This window comes from Mastomys coucha, unplaced genomic scaffold (assembly GCF_008632895.1).
Source record: "Mastomys coucha isolate ucsf_1 unplaced genomic scaffold, UCSF_Mcou_1 pScaffold15, whole genome shotgun sequence".
Taxonomy (NCBI): Eukaryota; Metazoa; Chordata; class Mammalia; order Rodentia; family Muridae; genus Mastomys; species Mastomys coucha.
This window is the reverse complement of record NW_022196897.1, coordinates 97,991,939-98,010,554: the sequence shown is the minus strand read 5'-3', so window position 1 is coordinate 98,010,554 and position 18,616 is coordinate 97,991,939. Positions and strand designations below refer to the sequence as shown.

The following is an 18,616-nucleotide window of genomic DNA, read 5'->3' as shown; positions in this document are numbered from 1 at the left end:
ACTAGCTTTCATACCTAGCTCCCCAGGAAAGCATTTGCTACAAGATGTTACTTTTAGTAAGTTCTTTTGTCTCTCATTTCCGGCCCTAATGGCTGAACAGTTCATCTCTGGGTTTAGGCGAACTCTATCAAGTAGCTTCATGATTACTCTGCGGCACTAGATAAATCAATCACTACACTTTCCTAAGTCTCAGTGTTACTGTCTGTGAAGTGGGTCTGTGAGCATTAAGTGCATCCTCTAAGGAAGTATATACACATGCTTTTTGTTACAGATGTGTGAACTCCTCAGCTACCTCTGTGACTGTGAACTGCAGCACCGAGTAGAGGCTATTGTGGCATTTGGTGACATTTACGTGTCCAAGCTGCAGGCAAATCAGAAGTTCCGCTACAATGAGCTCATGCAGGCCCTGAACATGTCTGCAGCCCTAACTGCCAGGAAGACAAGAGAGTTCCGCTCCCCACCCCAGGAGCAGGTGAGTCCTGTCTGAGCTTCCATACAGTTCTTGTGGAATTCAAAACCCCAGAACAGGATACCTGAACCCTTCGCAGTAACTTCAGCAGACTGAAGGGCCATGGAAGCCACAGCATCAAGAGATAGCCTGGGATAGCTGCCAGTTATCTTGGCAGCGTGAGGGGGGAGAATCTTCTGCATGTGTTATATAGGATTTACTTGTAGTTGTTGCTGCTAAGAGAGATGACGACTTTGAGATGCATCTCAATAAAGGAATAACGCCTCATGGAATAATAGTGCTATCCAGGCTAGCTGGCCACTGTTCCCTAAGTGTTCAAAAGGAATGTAAATCCTTCAGTGAGGATACCAGAGCGGTCTTTGAAACTACATCTTTTAATCTCATAAATATTTAATAAGCAGCCTATTCATTGTTATCGATATAATTACCACTATTTTATATTAATGTCACAACTATAAGTTCATTCAATTACTTCCCCAATCTATTTTATGGGACATAGATATTTATATTGTCTTGCCACTGAACCACATATTGTAGCTTTTGAAAGACTCCTGAGTGGCAATGTCCAAAGAGAAGGCAAAGCTAGTCATTGCTGTAGATATGAAGGTCCCTGGGACTAGCTGCATTAGATGACTGCACCGTGCCAAATGCATGAGTATGCTGTTATACCAACTGCTACCCAAGAATAATGAGAATATTACAAACAGTACTGGCTTCTTTTAGACTGGTAGTAGGTTGTGAATATCCCCCATGACACTGAGCAAATGATGTTCTCTCAAACTTTTGTGAATAGTTGGAAGACAATAATGCAGAAATATAGCACCAATATTGGCTTCAGTTAACAACTCTACAGATCTATTCCACATCACTCACGTGTGGCTTTGGGTTCCTGACTGGTTTGTCTCAGTTTCTTCTGCTACAGTTTCTTTTTCTGTGAGTAATGTTTACATCGATAGCCCAGGGTTCTTCTTAGAATGCTATGAGAAAATGAATCTTAGACTGTTTAGCAAGATGCCTCCCTCTGAAAAGGAATTCCATAACTGTTCCCTCTCCTGCCAGTAGTTTGAGTATTAGAGAAACCTGCAGCCTCACGCCTTCTTTTAAGGCCTTCCGTGAGTGGCCTGCTGAGCGGAGATCACACATCTCCTGACATCTCTAGCCCAGCCATCACCATCCTCAGCAACCTAGCCAACTTGCTCTAAGCTTCTAGAAGGAGAGAGGCGATTCCCATCTTCCTTTTCTCCATTGTAACTTCAAAGCTTTTCTTCTACCCTCCCAAGAACCTCTATTTCCTTCTCCAGTCTTCTTAGTAGAGAAACCATTAAGTAGTCTGTAACTTGGATTCTTCCTTAAGGCATAGACCAATGCTTCTTAGGCAAAGTCATCAAAGAACTTAGTAAATCAGACCACTTGGCCCATTCTCTGGGATCTCTGAGTCAGTAGGCCCAAGGTAAGGAGGCTGGTAGCCTAGAAAAGAGCACTAAGAGCTAACAAATTCATGTGCTCTATCTCCACCCCTACCAGAGAATTTACATCATGAGGAGACCTACCCATAGCGTTCTCAATGAAAGGAAGCACTTAATGTCATTGAAAGACAATTTAGATCAACTTCAGAGGTTAGGATGCAGAATCACTTGAAAAATAGAATGTATGGAAACTGACCCCTGCTAGCATTGCTTTTTATGATTAATGTAGACAGCAGAGTAAGTGCCCTGCTTTGTTGCCACTGGGACTGCACATTTTTCACAACACTTTATGGTGGTTACATTTAGAAATATCTTTACATTCAACACTGCTTCAGCATTGCAGGGACTCTGGGGGCAGCCACTAGGTCTTTTCTTCTCAGCTAATGATAAAGCCTATTTATTACTAGAGCAGAATTTTTTTGATTTAATAAATGGGCTTCACTATCATCATTTCTCTTTGTAAGTTTGTGTGTCCTCTTTATTTAAAATATTAATCTGTAAATTAGTCTAGTCTCCCTAAACTGTAAGAATACTACATGGTAAATAGAAAAACATCAAGAACACTAAGACAAAATAGTAAAAGCAAAAAGAATGGCACAGTGAATACAGGATATTAATCTAAATCTCAATAGTAAAGCCTAAATGAAGATACTGTACTATACAAAAATTAAAAGCTAACTAACACTCTAGAAATATATTGAGTATATATTATAAATAACTAAAGCTCAAGAAATCTATTGAGTATATATAATATAAATAACTAAAACTTCAGAAATTGTTGAGTATATATTATAAAATGCCTAAGTTGACAAATGTGAAAAGCACTCCACCAACTAATTTTCAAATGGATAATTACCTGGTAGAAAAGTAGAGGAAGAGCATCAGAAAAAAATGTACAAAATATGCAATAAAATTAGACTTAATGTGTGGAAAGTAAATTTCAACCTCAGCAATTAAATGCAAATTAAAGGAACAGGGATATGACATTCTTCACCCATCTAACTGGAAAATATTTGAAAATGTGTTAAGCTCTCATTACTGTAATAGAGATGGCAAAGTAACACACACTTATATAAATTTTGAATAATGAAAACTGTTGTGAGAGTTCTGAAAAGCAATTTACAATTCATATTGCAAGCCATTAAAATGTACAGACCTGTTGCTCCATTCATTTTGCTTCTAGTTTACTATAAGAAAATGATCAGACATGTGAATAAAAAGTATATAAAATGTTCAAAGCAACTTTGTTTATGAGAAAAACAGAAACAAGTGGGGAGATGGTCTGGTGTGTAAAAGCACTTCCTACATAAGTGTGAAGACCTGATTGTGAATCCCTAAAACTCTCATAAAAGCTGATGCAGAGTGTGAGCATCTGTAATCCCAATGTTAGTGTGGAGAGAAGAGAAATAGAGGCAGGAGAATTCCAGGAAGTTCACAGGCCAGCTAGCTTAGTGTGTGACGTGAAATCCAAAACATCAAAGACCCCGTCTCAAATAAGATGGAAGGCAAGAACCAAACTCTGAGGCTGTCATCTTCTGATCTCAACATGCATGCCATGGCTTCCATATGACAACATGACACATATACACACACACCAGGCACGCACAAAAATAATAAAAATATAAACAAGAAATATTATAACAGATGGTTAATTTTACATAAAATTGTATCCATCCATAGAATGAACTGAGTACGTTGCACACATTTAAAACATTCATGTTTTAAAAATAGTCCAAGGCAAAGTAAGTTTAAAAAGTTACATTTTAAAGAAGTTTATGTTGAGAGTGTGATTTTAATTTCTGTGGATATACACAAAATCTGAAATAAATTTACTAAAATATTAGTAACAAGACTATCTCTGAGTGATGGGAATTTTCTATTTCAAATATTCTCCAAATTCTGTGCAAATAAAAAACAGCCTTTAGTATAAGAAAAAGAAAAGAAAAAGCTACTTTTATCTGTTAGCTACTTTTACTTTCCCTACCCTCCAAAAAGTTTTAAATAAAAACTTCAAAGAGTGGTGTTACGGCATGATCTGAACTCCCGTGGCTGCCATGTCTACAGCGTGATCTGAACTCCCGTGGCTGCCATGGAGACAACCTAGCCATCCTACCTTTTGCCCTCACAGATCAACATGCTTCTCAACTTTCACCTGGGAGAGAACTGCCCCTGCCCAGAGGAGATCCGAGAGGAGCTGTACGACTTCCATGAGGACCTTCTGGTTCACTGTGGTGAGCTGCTGAGTGAGGGGCTAGAACCACAAGCCATCTTCCTTTCCTAGAGTGGCAGTGAGAAGTTAGGGATGACACACTGGCAGACTGAAAACCTTCACCTAGAAGATACAGAGAGGGAATGGGAAAGTCTCTAGAGGAAAAAAAATAAGTGGGAGGAAGACTGATGCCACACCTCAGTTTATATACCGTTTACATACTCAGTTTACATACAGTTTACATACTGTTTACATACAGTTTACATACTGTTTACATACAGTTTACATACTGTTTACATACAGTTTACATACAGCGACACTGTGCTCTTCTCCCAGTCAAGCACAGATTTTGAACCCTCTTTCTTTTAGCTCCTGTAAATTACTTTTCAAAAAATGGGTGTCAATATTTTCCCTGAAGAATTCTAAGTCATTGATCCCTACTTTGATGCATATCTGCTGATTTTTAAGTGGATCATGGCATTTAAGATTCTTGTACATGGGTAACTTGAATAATCTGTAGAGAAAATCTGAGCTTCTCAGTTAAAGTAATAAATGTTAATGTATGTCTGGAGACTCCAGAGCCCTGTTAACATAGGTTAGGAAGAGTAAAGCCTTGGGATTGAAGGTATTTGATGTTCTGGGACACAGGATGTCATATATTCTAGCAACTATTAGAAAGGCATAATGTAGATAAATATTCCTATGAGGCTGCCTCTAATCTCTTGAAAATATTCCAGAAGGGTGGAAATTTTCTTTTTTACGTTCTTATCTGTGTGATAAGATAACCTTTAATATACTCTTTGGATTTGCACTCTATTCTGTGGCTGGCTAGGGGTTCCCTTGGAGGAAGAGGAAGAGGAGGAGGAGGATACTTCCTGGACAGGAAGACTGTGTGCTCTGGTGTATAAAATCAAGGGCCTACCCAAGCCTGAGAAGGAGCAACCAACAGAGGAAGAGGAGCCGTATCCAAGTAAGTGCACTACTACCTTTCAATCACAACTCTGTGCTCTCTCACACTTAAGGTAACTGGTTTTCTCCAATACACTGGTAAGGCACGTGGTGTTGTTTAAACTCTGAAGTCAACGCATGGGCATCTTGTCATCATAGTTGATAGTGTAATAGTTTTTGTTTGTTTGTTTGTTTTGCTTTGTTTTGTTTTGTTTTCCTCTGCCTTCCTGTGATTCGCGGAATTCACTTTTGGAATTTTCCTGAGAAAAGATCAGCGGTTTGGTGTCTGCTCTTATTGTCTGTCTACTTAGACATTCTCTCAAAGATTTCGATCTTTCTTTCCACCTGTAAGTGTTGCCAATGTCTCTCACTTCTGATTACAGTTACTCAAGAAAGGAAAACTACTGCAACCAAATAAATTAAACAATAGTAAAACAGGACTTGTAAAACAAAGAACAGGTCTCTTTTTTCTTTACTATGGAATTGAGATTGCAGAAGCCTGCAGTCTTTGACCCATTTTTTAAGGATGTCAAGTATTGTCCTAATTTCCTCTTCTCTTCTTTACACAGTGGGTAACTTCAACCATTTTGACCCATGTTGAAAGAAAAACTCTGACTTGCTTGACTATCTCTAAATGAGTTAACTTCCAAGAGGCAGGTTGTCTGAATATCATATGAAACCAGTCTGCTCCTTGCTACAGATTTGGCAACTTTGTCATTTGACTAAAGAAGAAAAAAATGTCCCAGGTTTAATGTTATTACTTTTTATCTTATTCCCTATTCCTATCTATCTTAGAACATACTTTCAGATCATCTACTACAGAAATAGACTGTCAAGATATGATAGGTGTGTCTGGAAACACCACTTTGGGGGTTCATACATCTTATTGCCCTTATATTAATCTTCCATCTTTGTTAGAATGTCTCTGAGGGGAATAGATTATTCCAATTTGTCAGTGGAAGCTTTGAATCCTCTGAGAGAGTATATAGTAACGTGACTCTGGCAATCCTGGTCAGTCCTATCCCATAACCATGCAAATATTTTGGCTTTGATTAACTCAAGCCAACTGGATTGTAGAGCCCCGACCCCAAAAAAAGTGACTAGAGATTCTCTGTGGTTGCCACCAAATAAGTACTGGCCTACATATCTCCTATATAACCTACTATGAATTGATTCTGGAAGTGAATGCTTTTTTTGACAGTGTCTTATGGATAGGATTCCCACAAAGTGACCATGTCATGTTAAATGAATCTAGTCAATCAGATGGAATCACTCATCATCTACCTCTGAAAAGTCTCATTCTATGGAGGGGCTCAAACACCAGGGATTACTTCCTACACAACTGTGCCTTAGCACTACAGCAGACAGATCATGTTCTGTCTTTTTGGATAAAATACATACACCTGGCAGGCCTGTCACTTGAGACTGTGTGTCTTCCACCGAGCTGTCTCTCTCTCATCTGCGGAATTATAAGACATCCAAGTTTTATGTCCTGAATGTTTTAAGATCCAAGAAATAAAGAAAATGGTTGATCAATTTAATTGACTCAAGAGGTGGCACCATAGGTCCAGTGGAATGTCTATCTTGATCTTTAATTTCATTAGGTACCATAGCTTCACAATTACGCACTTCCTGTTCTCTTTACTCCTCTATCTTTGGTCTCTCAAGCATTTGTAATATCATAGTTAATTTTTCTTCTTGTAGAGCTATTTTTTCAACCTTTTTTGAGAGGACATGTATAAAATTTGCAATTGAAGGGAGGGAGGGATTTACCCTGGTGGTCGCAATTGCAGTAAGTACAGCAATGGCTTTGTCAAGTAATGTTTCTCTCCCCTCAACTCCTACTCTTGGTCTTATTAGATTTGAATGGAGATCTGAAATGGAGTTTCCCAATTTCTAATGCAAAAAGGTCTGTCTATCTAATTAAACTTGTCTTTTGGGGTTGCTTACTGTGATTCACTGTCCCAGAGGTTCCTGTGTCATTCCTTGTTCTGAGCTTGAGGTTCCTGACACTTCAGAGTCTCCCGAGTCTCTCTGAGCATCCAGCTGAACTCGAAGAATTGATGCTTCCTGTGAAGACTATCACAGATGAATTTCCTCTTGATGTCTCTCTGTCAGATATCTCTTGTTCCCTGAAACATTTCTATCAAATGTCCTCTGCTACCTGCATCATTGGTGGGCGTTCTCCTTCTCCAATCATATTGGGCACCAGTTCTAAAAGTAGCTTTCATTTTTCTGATGTAATTGTCATCTCAGAGGCTAACTGCTAAATAAGCTCACCCCTTCCTAGTTCTTTCTGATCTGTGGCTAGCTGGTTCAACTCAGAGGTTCTGGCTCGAACTGCTCTCCAAGCTTACTGATTCAATCTGGCTTCTCCAGGCTTCTCACTGAATTGCTCTTCTTGGCCTCAAACTAACTCTGGCAATTTGTTCTAATCTTCTGGCTCTTTCTTATTCTCTGGGTTCAACTGCCTCTATACAAACTCATGAATGAGCTCAACTCCACTGCACTGCTGTCACTGTACTGACTCCCAACTCAACTGCATTCCACTGTATTACCTGAACTCAACTGAACTGCACTCACTGAATTACCCTCTCTTTCCTGCATTGTTCTCGTGAGAGTTGGGCATATACTATCTATGACTCATTTTGTCAATTTTTTTTCCTCTGGTTCATTACTTTGCCTGCCCCTCAATTTCAAACATGGCTGCTTCCAGCCAGATTCATAGAACTAGAAGGTCTTTGGATGCAATCACTTACCAGAATAGCCATTTTGCTGAATTAAAATTCCTTTACCACAACCAATTGTAAAAATGGTTAAAATCCTATAAATTAGTGATAACTTGTCTATGTCATTACTTATGTGGTTTATCTTGACAAAATACAAATAATTTAGGTGATTATCATGAATTTACCAAACACCTCCACATATACTAGTTACTAATGTTACTAATGATGTTAGCTTTCTTCATGATTCAATTGAGGAAAATAAGACTCAAAAAAAAATCAAGAGATTCAATGATTCTCCTTTCCCTCTTGGATCCAGAAAATTTTCCTGGGATAACTGAATCAAATGAAGCTATAACTTCACTTCAGGTCTAAATATCTTCTCTTCCTATAGTGCCATGCTGTTTCCTACATCTGAGCAGATTAATAACTGCTGTGAATTATCATTTGCAATGAAAGTCAGAGCCCAATAGCATGCAGAATTTTAGCACTTAAAAGCCAATGATGCCAAAGATTTGGACTGGAAGCTGTCAGATAAGGTGGTGGTAACCCTCCCTGAAATTTGCTTTTATGTGCAGTTGGTATGGATCAGACGGTCTCAGGAAAGAGAGAACAACACTGTTCTGAAACTCATTTGAATGCTGCTAAGTAGCTCTGTGTTAAAGAGATTTGCTTAAATTAACTACAAGCCATGGTGTCAATGAAAACCGTTACAGTGTTATCAAAGAGCCTTATGATAATGAAATGACGTAGCAATAGCCCATCATACCAGGTCATATTTTTATGTCTCTGTCTAGCACATTCGTAAGAGAGCCCTTGCATGCTAAGACTGGACTGCAAGCTGCCGTTAAAACAGAATTTCTTTAAATATAAATGTGTAGCTGTAGCAACTGAGTTATTTCTCCAGAGGAGATCAAGCAGCTGTTTCTCTTGAATTCTAAAGTTAAGAAAATGAAAATCAGCTATCAGATTTTACAGATGAAATGTGATGTACCTATGCCTTCTCCATGGGAGATGATTTTCCCCATCTTCTCTATAAAAAGAAATGCCCCAAAGGATATTTAGTTCTCTCAAGCAATGCAAGTAAAGGAGACGGGGCCCCCTGCTGACATGAGAGACCTTGTGCTGACCCACTGTAATACAGCAGTGGAGAACAGTGTTAAGAACTAGATGTAGGAGTGAGTCTGTCTAAAGGAGGTGCGATGCCTTCTGTTCTCAATCTGTGCTGTTTGCACAAACACTGCCTCCCTCTCACAGAGCTGAGCTGGCATTCTTATCCCCGGGACACGCTTGCTTTCCTTTGCCACTCCTCTGATAAGACCCAGACCAGAGGAGTCCCTAGAGATGACTACAAATCCATCAAGTCCCAAAACTACTACTTGAGGAAGCATTGGCCTTGTCACTGAATGGTATAACAGCTCTAAACCACAATTCCTTTCAGTTGAATGCTACAGCTTATTTATGAATACTCCTGGGCAGAGAACATGTTCTTTACAACCAGAATAAGTACTGGGCTCTGGTACAAATGAATACCAGGTGAAATCACCACACCAATGGGGGTGGCTCTGTGGATGTAGAACTTAGAAATTTTAGAAAATACATTTAATGATGGCTCAGGCCATATCATTAGGCTTCCTTTCTAAAATTTCTAAATTCTCTCCAAATAGTTGTTCTTTAAGACAGATGGACACACACACAGGAGAGAGAGAGAGAGAGAGAAACAGAGAGAGAGAGAGAGACAGAGACAGAGACAGAGACAGACAGAGACACAGACAACATGGAAAGAGTGATCCCTCCTCTGTAAAATCTTTCTTCTAACCTTGCTCCTCTCCCTCCTGCCTCAGCATGTCATATAATGTCTCACTGGAGTTTAAGTGACTTCCCTCCTTATATGGAGTTATTTACCTTTCCTTACTGGGTCTTAATGTGAGGATTTTTTTCCTATATTCATTCCATTGACCTAAAATTTTTAACCTATAAGTGCAAAGTATTCACTTTAAGGCTCACAAACATGGAAAGTGGAGCCTTGAATATAAAAGCAAAATTAGGTCTGGATAAATTACTCTTACAGTAATGAGGTTGTATTCATGGTCTGAGGAGGAGTTGGAAAAGTGTTGTAAGAATGTGAACAAGTAGATAAAATAGGAAAGACAAGCATTGTATTGACAACACTGCACAAGAATGCCAAAAGACAGGAAAGTTCAAGCTGAATCCAGGCATGACAACAAGTTAGGGTGGGCTGGAGTCTATGGGGAACCAAATGGGATGCAGTGGAAATGTAAACACTGTGCCTCAAAGGATCGCTAATAAAACCCAGTTCACCAGTACAGTGTTCTCATTTGCTGTATAAGGCCCTGGAATTGCATAAATGAAGGGTTTGGTGTATATGTGATACACATATTACCCTGTGCCTTGTCTTAAGCCCCTCTGTAAATACTATTGCTTCTCACATAAGCAAACACACTGATTTCTATTTTATAATTCAACTAAAGACAAATAAATAGCTTACCTAAACTATATAGCGGTTGCATTGATCTAAGACATTGATATTCCTATATGTATTGTTTATATAACAGTAACATGTCCCCTGTAAGCAGTGATTGTGTATAGGGTTGTAGGCCTGCATCTGCCCCACCACAGGGCACAGCTGCCTGGGGAGGCAGAACATGGGGAGTTTGCAACTTACCCCATGCCTCAGGAGGCCCCAAGGCACCAGAGCTCCCAATTGTCCCAGTGGAGATGATTGCCCTTATATTGGTGGAGGCAGACTTGGGGGGCAGTTATAGCTGGGAGTGCAGCAAGGCCTTCTACAGGGAAATTAGGCTTCAGCTCTGTAGGTGAAAGCCTTCTCCATGGCTCCCCATGGCAGATCTTGATGAAAAGAGACAGAACATGCTTCTAACCAGTTTATTGTCATGGCAGAAAATGGATGCATAAAACCATACCCCCACTTCTCAGGGTGGGCCTGAGGTTAAATACCTTTTGTAGGGAGGAATGTCTGGGAAGAGAAACTTATTGGCTAAGCCCTGGGCCTCTAGGTACCTCATTAGTATGAGCCTACATGACCACAGGACACACTTCTTTTGTGTGAGAAGCATGGTACATGTTCCAAGTCAAGACTCTGGCAGGGAGCTGGGAGTCACCTAAGCCTCAGCTGTGTACCCACTAAGCCTCAGCTGTGTACCCACTAAGCCTCAGCTGTGTGCCCACTGAGTCTCAGCTGTGTGCCCACTAAGCCTCAGCTGTGTACCCACTGAGTCTCTGGGTCTCGACCTGCTCTAACTTACCAAACTTCCTGGCATGGTTTTACATCCCACAACTGTGAAAGTTTCATTTTTAAATTTATTTTTATTTCATATGTATTGGTGTTTTACCCGCTGTGTGAGGGTGTTGGATTCTCTAGAACTAGAGTTACAGACAGCTGTGAGCTGCCGTGTGGGTGCTGGGAATTAAACCCAGGTTGTCTGGAAGAGCAGCCAGTGCTCTTAGCCACTGAGCCATCTCTCCAGCTGTATGTTTCTTATATATCGTTAGTTTTCTCAATGGTAGTGAAATGGTCCTGATTTACAGGGCTCCCGAGTTAAGCAACCTAGTCTTACATTCTTGCTTTACTTCACATCTGTAAGGTTAAATGCATGGTGGCTGTGTCTCAGTTTTCTTGCCTGTAAGCTGGAAAGAGAGTAAATTACCTCATTGGGTCATTATAAGGATTAGATTATTCAGCATATGCAAAGCATATCTGGCACAGTGTTTAATTTCAAATATTTGGTGATTACCTCCCATATTTCAGGCACTGTTTGAGGCACCTGTAAAATATGTTTAAGAAAAATGATCTTTCAATCAAGGATTTCACTCATCCCTGCTCCAGGGAGATATTGGAACCAAGGAGACAGACATGCTCTCTGGGTGATATAACTTGGATAAGGACTGTGGCAGACAGTACGATGCCTCAGGTGATGTCAACAGGCCATGTACAAATATGAATATACAAATATGATGTCGAATGTGAAGGAGGATGCTGGTTACAGATAGGATTAAAGCTGCTGGCCAGCTAAGCTTCAGTCAGGAAATAGGGACGATTGGAACCAGAGCAATCACAACAGTTCATAAAAGGGAAAGGGGATGGCAAAAGAGAAGCAGAGAAGCACAGCTCTGAGAGAGAGACAGGGTCAGAATGGACTATATTGCTCCCTTTCGGTGCCTTAGAGCCACCAATCCAAACCAGGTCCTCTGGGGCTCAGGTAAACAATGTGGGTCCTCTATTTTGGTAATCTGTGTTTAAAACTGGAGAAGAAACTCTTACATATACTGAGTGAGTCCTTTGTTCCTGGCACTGTCCTAGATACTTTATATGTCACCATTTCTTGGCTTTTTCCTCCGAATGAGCAACCAAGCTCAGTGAGCTCCTGCTTCCTGTTTATATTGTACCTGTTATATCAGGTATTTAAACCTGAGTAAAGATGGTAGACTCACATTGCCCATTCATAGTTCTGTCTTAGCTTCATCTTCATTTCAGGTGTTTCTCCGTGTCTTCGTCACTATTCCATTTCTGTGATGAGACACTGTGATCAGGCAACTTATAAAAGGGAGCATTTAACTGGGGCTGGCTTAGTTTCACAAGGTGAGTCCACTACCACCATGGCGGTAGTATGGTAGCAGGCAGGCAGGCATGGCACTGGGGCAGTAGCCATCTGCATGGAGACAAAGAGGGCTAGACTGGGTATGACCTGTGCTTTTGAGACCTCAAAGCCCACTCCCAGTGGCACACCTTCCTCCAACAAAGCCTACATTTAGTCCTTCCCAAGACAGTTCCACCAACTAAGGACCAAACATTCAAATACCTGAGCCTCTTGGGTGGGGAACAGGCATTCTCATTCACTTCCCCTCCCCCGAATCAGATCAGCGAGCACTCTCTGTCCCTTCTGTGCTCTTTTCTCTGTCATATCACCATCAGTCATGCAATTGCCTGTACATTTTGAAAAAGTGATTATGAGGCTGGATGACTGATCTCAAAAACAACAGGCTAATTATCTCCTTATGATGGATGAGACCCCAGGGAGCCATAGAGCAGAATGCGGCTAGAACATCGGAGTGCAGTTTCACTGGTGGCTTGTGTAGTATTGCTGCTTCTAACACTAAAAAAGTATCCAGGTGGTGGGGAAAGAAGGGTGGGGGTTTGCATGCTTGTTTCTACCCATATGTATGAGGCTCTGACCAAGGTAGAAAGCCATATGGGAGGCCAAAGACCTGAACTTGATCCCTAGGACCCTTGGGAAAATGTTAGTGTGGTAATGTGTGCTTATAGTCTCATCCCTGGTGAGGCAGAGATAGATTGATCTCTAGTGCTACCTGTCCAGACATCCTAGCCTACGTGATTAGCTACAGGCCAGTGAAAGACCCTGTCTCAAGAAACAAAGTAAACAATACCCAGGGTTGACTTCTGGCCTCCACCAACATGATTACACATACGCACACACTCCTGTACATACACATGTACCTCCACCCACAAACTCATGCATGCACACAAGCACACTTAGATGCACTATAAAACAGACGAAGGGAAATTTAGAGACAGATTTAGCAGATAGGTAGGTACAGAAGCCACATGACTGTGCACAGTCTGTCCTGAAAGCTAGGCTCCAAGGTAGCCAGGCTAGTGTGACTCACTTGTGGAGTCTGTAGTCTGTTTTAAATAGTCAAAAACCTCCACATTCCATGCTTAGCTCTCACTCCCTTGGATGCCTTAGCAGACATACTATTTACAAGAACTCACTTCTGTTCAAGAAATTGAAATGTTTCTTTCCTTAAACAGAGTGTAAAGGGAAGATTAAACTATAAGGGCCATGATGATGGGGAAATTTGGTCACTGCCACATCTGTCCTTTCTGTTCTTAGGTGATGTTTATGAGGATTGAATGCTAATTCAGGTGTAGGACTTAACATATTGCTAGACATGCAGGAAATGCTAGCTACCATGGGCTATAAGGATTGCAGCAAGAAGTGTGATAACTGACAAGGAGCTGAAAGTCATGCCCTATTCCTAGGCTAGGGAAGTCAGAACAGACAAAAACAAGTATGTATATCCCAAAAGCATGGGGACAGCTGAGACGTGCTGATGTTGTGAGCCCTCAGCCAACCTCACAGCACCAGTGGACGTTCTTTGTGATCCAGTAACACACATTAGACACAAAAGCTACCCAGGAACAATGTTTCAGACTCTTACAGGCTTTTGCTTTCATTTCAGACCACCTTCAAGTGTCATTCCCAGTGATAATCCCCCAAAACATGTGGTCTTGTTAAATAAGGTAAAGGGGTCCCAGCTGTAGCTCTTGGGCCAGAGAGACATTGGAGAAGCACAGAGAAATTGGCGGAATTAATTTGCCTATAGTTGAGTCCTTGATGTCCTTTGATTTCACTTTCCCCTGGCTTTCTCCATTGCTAAGCAGTAGATACTTGGCCATTTGGTGAGTTTGACCTGAGGAAGCTCCAAGACGGAGAATAGATAGGATAGAAATCCCTTCCCCTGCAAACCTCAGTAGAGCTGAATGGAGAATGTGACCTCTGACAGACAGTTTCCTTTCCACAAGCAATCAGAACAATCATCAAAAAGGCCATGCAGTTCCCAGAGCTCAACTCCCCCATCCTGGTGATTAGTGGTGTGCACTGACGCTTTGACAATGGCCACTTACTGGTATCAGGAACTGCTGGAATTTTGAGATTTTGTTTTATTTCTTCAATCTTAGGTTTTACTCATAGGAAAAGCAAGCTGAATAGCGTTGAAATTGGACACTAAAAGTGGGAGTAGAATCTTGCTGCTTGCCCATTTAGCCCAGTGAAGCTACAGGCTTTCATTTGCTGCTTGAATAAATTATTGCCACTCTTTCAAGAGCACAGCATGTCTCATAGACATGTACTTTCAGATGCAGACAGAGACACAGAGAGGTGGATGACTTGTCTGAGGACACACAGCTGGCCCTGCCTAGTGCTTTTACTACTATCCCGCCACCTTCAAGAGGCATTTTATAGGGTGGTTTTATTTTATTGGTAAAGAAAATGAGGCTATAAGAAAGTAATCTGACCAAGAGTGTCACGAAAAGAACTAAAGCTTTATAGGTTTCAGGATTTTACATCTGAATCTATTTCGTGACTTATTAAGAGAGTGTCTAGACAGTAGGCATAATGTAAGTTTAAGGTCCTAATAAAATATCTATTTTTCTGAGTGTTATGAAGGTAAATAACTTGAGATGATAAAGTACAAGGAATAGATTCTAGCAGCCTGGGGCATCACCATTTACCAACTGTGATATTAGGCATGTTCTTAGCCTCTCTGTGTTTGTTTTCTTTATATGTAAAAAGAAAGTAACAAAGAAGGATTTGATAAAATAGGGCTGACTTTAATATTCTGAAGGCTAGAAGTCTGCATTTACCTTAGCTTCTGCATTGAATGTAAAAATCATAGGCCATACAAACTTTCTTTTCACATTTATCCTATCAATGCTTTTAGCAAACAAGAAACACAAAACCCAGTTTGGGGAGAGGAGGCAGAGAGGGGCCACACTGATAGACATTTCTGGAGAGTTAGCGATGGGGCCGTCTGTTGGGACGGACTGAGCCAGTAGCTGTGCCCACTCTTCCCACAATCCACTTGTTCCAGCTTTGTTTTCAGATTGACAGTGGGATGTCAGCTACTGTCTTAATGGGCCTTAAATCCATTCCTTACTGTGACAAAAGGGTGAGCAACACAGTTTCTCCTGCTGTTCTCTGGGCCCTGAGACCACCTTTGACTGACTAGAAAAGTTGGTCATAAGCCAATCCTTGATGCATCAGCCAGTTTGACCTAGAAAATAGATTCTGGGTGACTCAAGTTGATAGAACCTATATTTGAAATAAAGTTGGATCCTTGAGAATTATTAACCACAGACTAGAGGGGGACCCTGCACAAACAGGATTTTAGATGCTATTAAGACAGAAGAGCCAGGTGAGTTATGCATGGTATTGTATATGGTGCAGCATCACCACTTTCTCAGTGGAGAGTCTCATTAAGATGTAGGTTGTAATAGCACTTGGTTTTCAGAGGTAGAGGCAAGCCAGGCTTCATGAAAAAGATAGCAAGCTCCGGATATTATCTCTATGTGCTGTCCATCAGTTCATAGCTATTCTATATGCTTAATGTTAAGTCTGGCTTGGCTTTAAGCTTTGGACCCGTTAGATGGAGACCGCAGCTTTGTCAACAACCTGATAGAGTTCTAGTCTCAAAAAGGAGTTTAAAAAAAATACCCTCTACTCAAGACCTAGATCACAGTATACAAGCTTCCTAATCACTTCTGTAGCAAGTTACCATAAATCTACCAACACCCCAGATAGCACAAACTTACTACCTTACAGTTTCAGAGGTTATTAAACTGAAGTGACTGGGCTTGATTGCACTCCTAGAAGGTTCTTGTCCTTTGATCTTCTAGAGAACCACTGCCTTCTTTGGGTAGAGAATGGCCCCACTAGGACCCTACTCATTCATTGCTGACTCTCTTGCCTCTTCTCTCAGACTCTTGGGAAGTCATCCACAGTCATCCCTCTGACTCAGAATCTCTCAGTTAGCGTTAGCTGCAGAGTCCCTTTTGCCCTCTGGGATATGGAGATATTTTAGCAGAGACAGGGATCCATTGTTCAATCTAGGAACAATAGGAAAACAGAAAGCAGAGGTTAAAAATACAATCCCAACCACCAACCCCACTACAGCCCCTTAAGCTGGGGGCCTAACAAAGGCTGTTGGCAAGTGCTGTAACAGTAAATCATCAACTCCTATCTATTCTTTTTTCTTAATTGAAAATAATTTTATACAATATATTTTGGTTATAGCTTCCCCTTCCCTAGCTCTTCTGAATTCCTCCCTATTTCCTCAGCCAACCAGATCCATCCTCTTTCTTTGTCCTCTTAGAATACAAACAGGTAGCCTACACTTGGAAATCATCCACACCTCTTCACACCTCTGGCTGTATACAGAATACAGAGGCTGACTTTCAATCACCTGGAATTTTAAAGTAGGTACCCCATTGTTTAAATGCACATAATTTTCTATTCCATTGTACTGTGAACATTATAAATTGTTTTCTGAGTTTAACCTCAGTACAGTGTAGTTTCGTTTATTCCTTCTCCTCAATGTAATTGAAATTTGTTTCTTCCAAGCTGTCCCAGATTTAAGAATACCCTCAGAAATTTAACAGTTCAGGTGTGGGATTCGCTTTGCCAGTGGCCAGCATGTACCCTTTGATAAGAAGCATGTAGTTCATCGAGTGATGACCATTGGCTTATGATCTAAATTTGGAGAGAAAAGAAAAAATATATCCAGAAAAGTATTTGAAAGTTCTAGACTCCTGCAGTTTTAAGATGGGAACCTGCACCATGAGAGCAAATGACCCTTTTTTGTGGTAGTTGGCATTTGACTACTTAAAGGAGAGGACTTGTAACAATGGTAAATGACTGGTGATTTTTCCTGTAAGGGTCACACATGTCCAGCTTAGAGTTCTGAAATCAAAGAAGCAGGTTCTAAAATGACTGGTGGTGCACAGTAAACAACTGAATCAAGACACTCCCAAAGGGTGTCCTAAATCAAGCTCTGATGGGAAGATACTCTCTTTCTTTTGCAGAATGTAGGACTAGTACAAAGGTCAGGGAGTGAAGAAACTATTGTTTTCTAGAGCATCAAGTCTTTCTAAGAAACACAGTACATTCAGCATATTGCCATTCTGAGTTAGCTTGAATAATCATTTTAAATGTGGCATATCAGTCATATATTTGAGGAAGTTGCCTGTGTGTGATTACACTAATTGCAAAGATCAAATGCATTAGAATGTTAATAATAATAATAATAATCTCATCAGGGAAATCATAGTACACAATTCACTTTGTTCCATTTTTTTTCACAGTTTGGTTTATTTTGCTCATCACAAAACACAGGCCTTATAGTGATATATATCTTCCTTTGCTTCTTCATTCCTTTCATCTTGACATAAATAGTATCACTTTCTAAAAGTCCCATTGGAGGCACTTGACAGCTCCTGCTGAGGTAGATAGAAATCTGAAGTCTGAACCACTTTTGTTTTTATTTTATTTTATTTTACATATTATTTTTTTAAATTCTTGACAGTTTCGTGCACATATGCAGTGGAATGTCATAGGCACCCTACCTCCCTCTTCCAGCTCTTCCCACACTTCTCTCCCACATGCCCCCTGCTAGCTTCATATCTTTTTTGTAAAGATTTATTTTATTTTAAAGTTTGTAGATGTGCGTTTCTTTGGGTGGGCATATGCACCTGAGTGACAGTGTTCACAGAAGCCAGCAATATCCCATACCCCTAAAGCTGGAGGTACAGGTAGTTCTGAGTCACCCGACATGGGTGCTAAGACCTGAGCGCAGGTCCTGTACAAGAGCAGCAAGTGCTCTAAACCACTGAGACAGTTCTCTGTACCCCCTCCTCTTTTTAAACTTCTTTTAAGGTTTGTTTATTTGTTGTTTGTGTTATTGATTTTGATAAGTCCAATTAGCACTGTCTGTATATGCGTGGACATGGGGGCCACCCACTGGAGCACAGGAGAATTACCATTAGGAACACTGTAGAAAAGGAATGCTTCTCCCTCCTCCAGCAGCAAATCAATTGGCAATGGGTGATCCTTAAAGCATGGGGCCTGATTTGCATTTCCCTGATGACTAAGGATGTCGAACATTTCTTTAGATGCTTCTCAGCCACTCGGTGTTCCTCAATTGAGAATTCTTTGTTTAGCTCTGTACCCCATTTTTTAAT

General features: G+C 40.7%; 1 protein-coding gene across 9 annotated transcripts in view; it reads left to right on the top strand.

Annotated features, from left to right (window-relative positions):
- Ryr3 (ryanodine receptor 3) overlaps nucleotides 1-18,616 on the top strand; it is a 538,051-nt gene that overhangs the window by 344,966 nt on the left and 174,469 nt on the right. For all 9 annotated transcript variants that reach the window (XM_031371354.1, XM_031371356.1, XM_031371353.1 and 6 more), the window contains 3 exons: nucleotides 272-472; nucleotides 4,064-4,166; nucleotides 4,977-5,114. In XM_031371354.1, coding sequence (XP_031227214.1) covers nucleotides 272-472; nucleotides 4,064-4,166; nucleotides 4,977-5,114 — 442 coding nt within the window. The remainder of the gene's footprint in view (nucleotides 1-271; nucleotides 473-4,063; nucleotides 4,167-4,976; nucleotides 5,115-18,616) is intronic.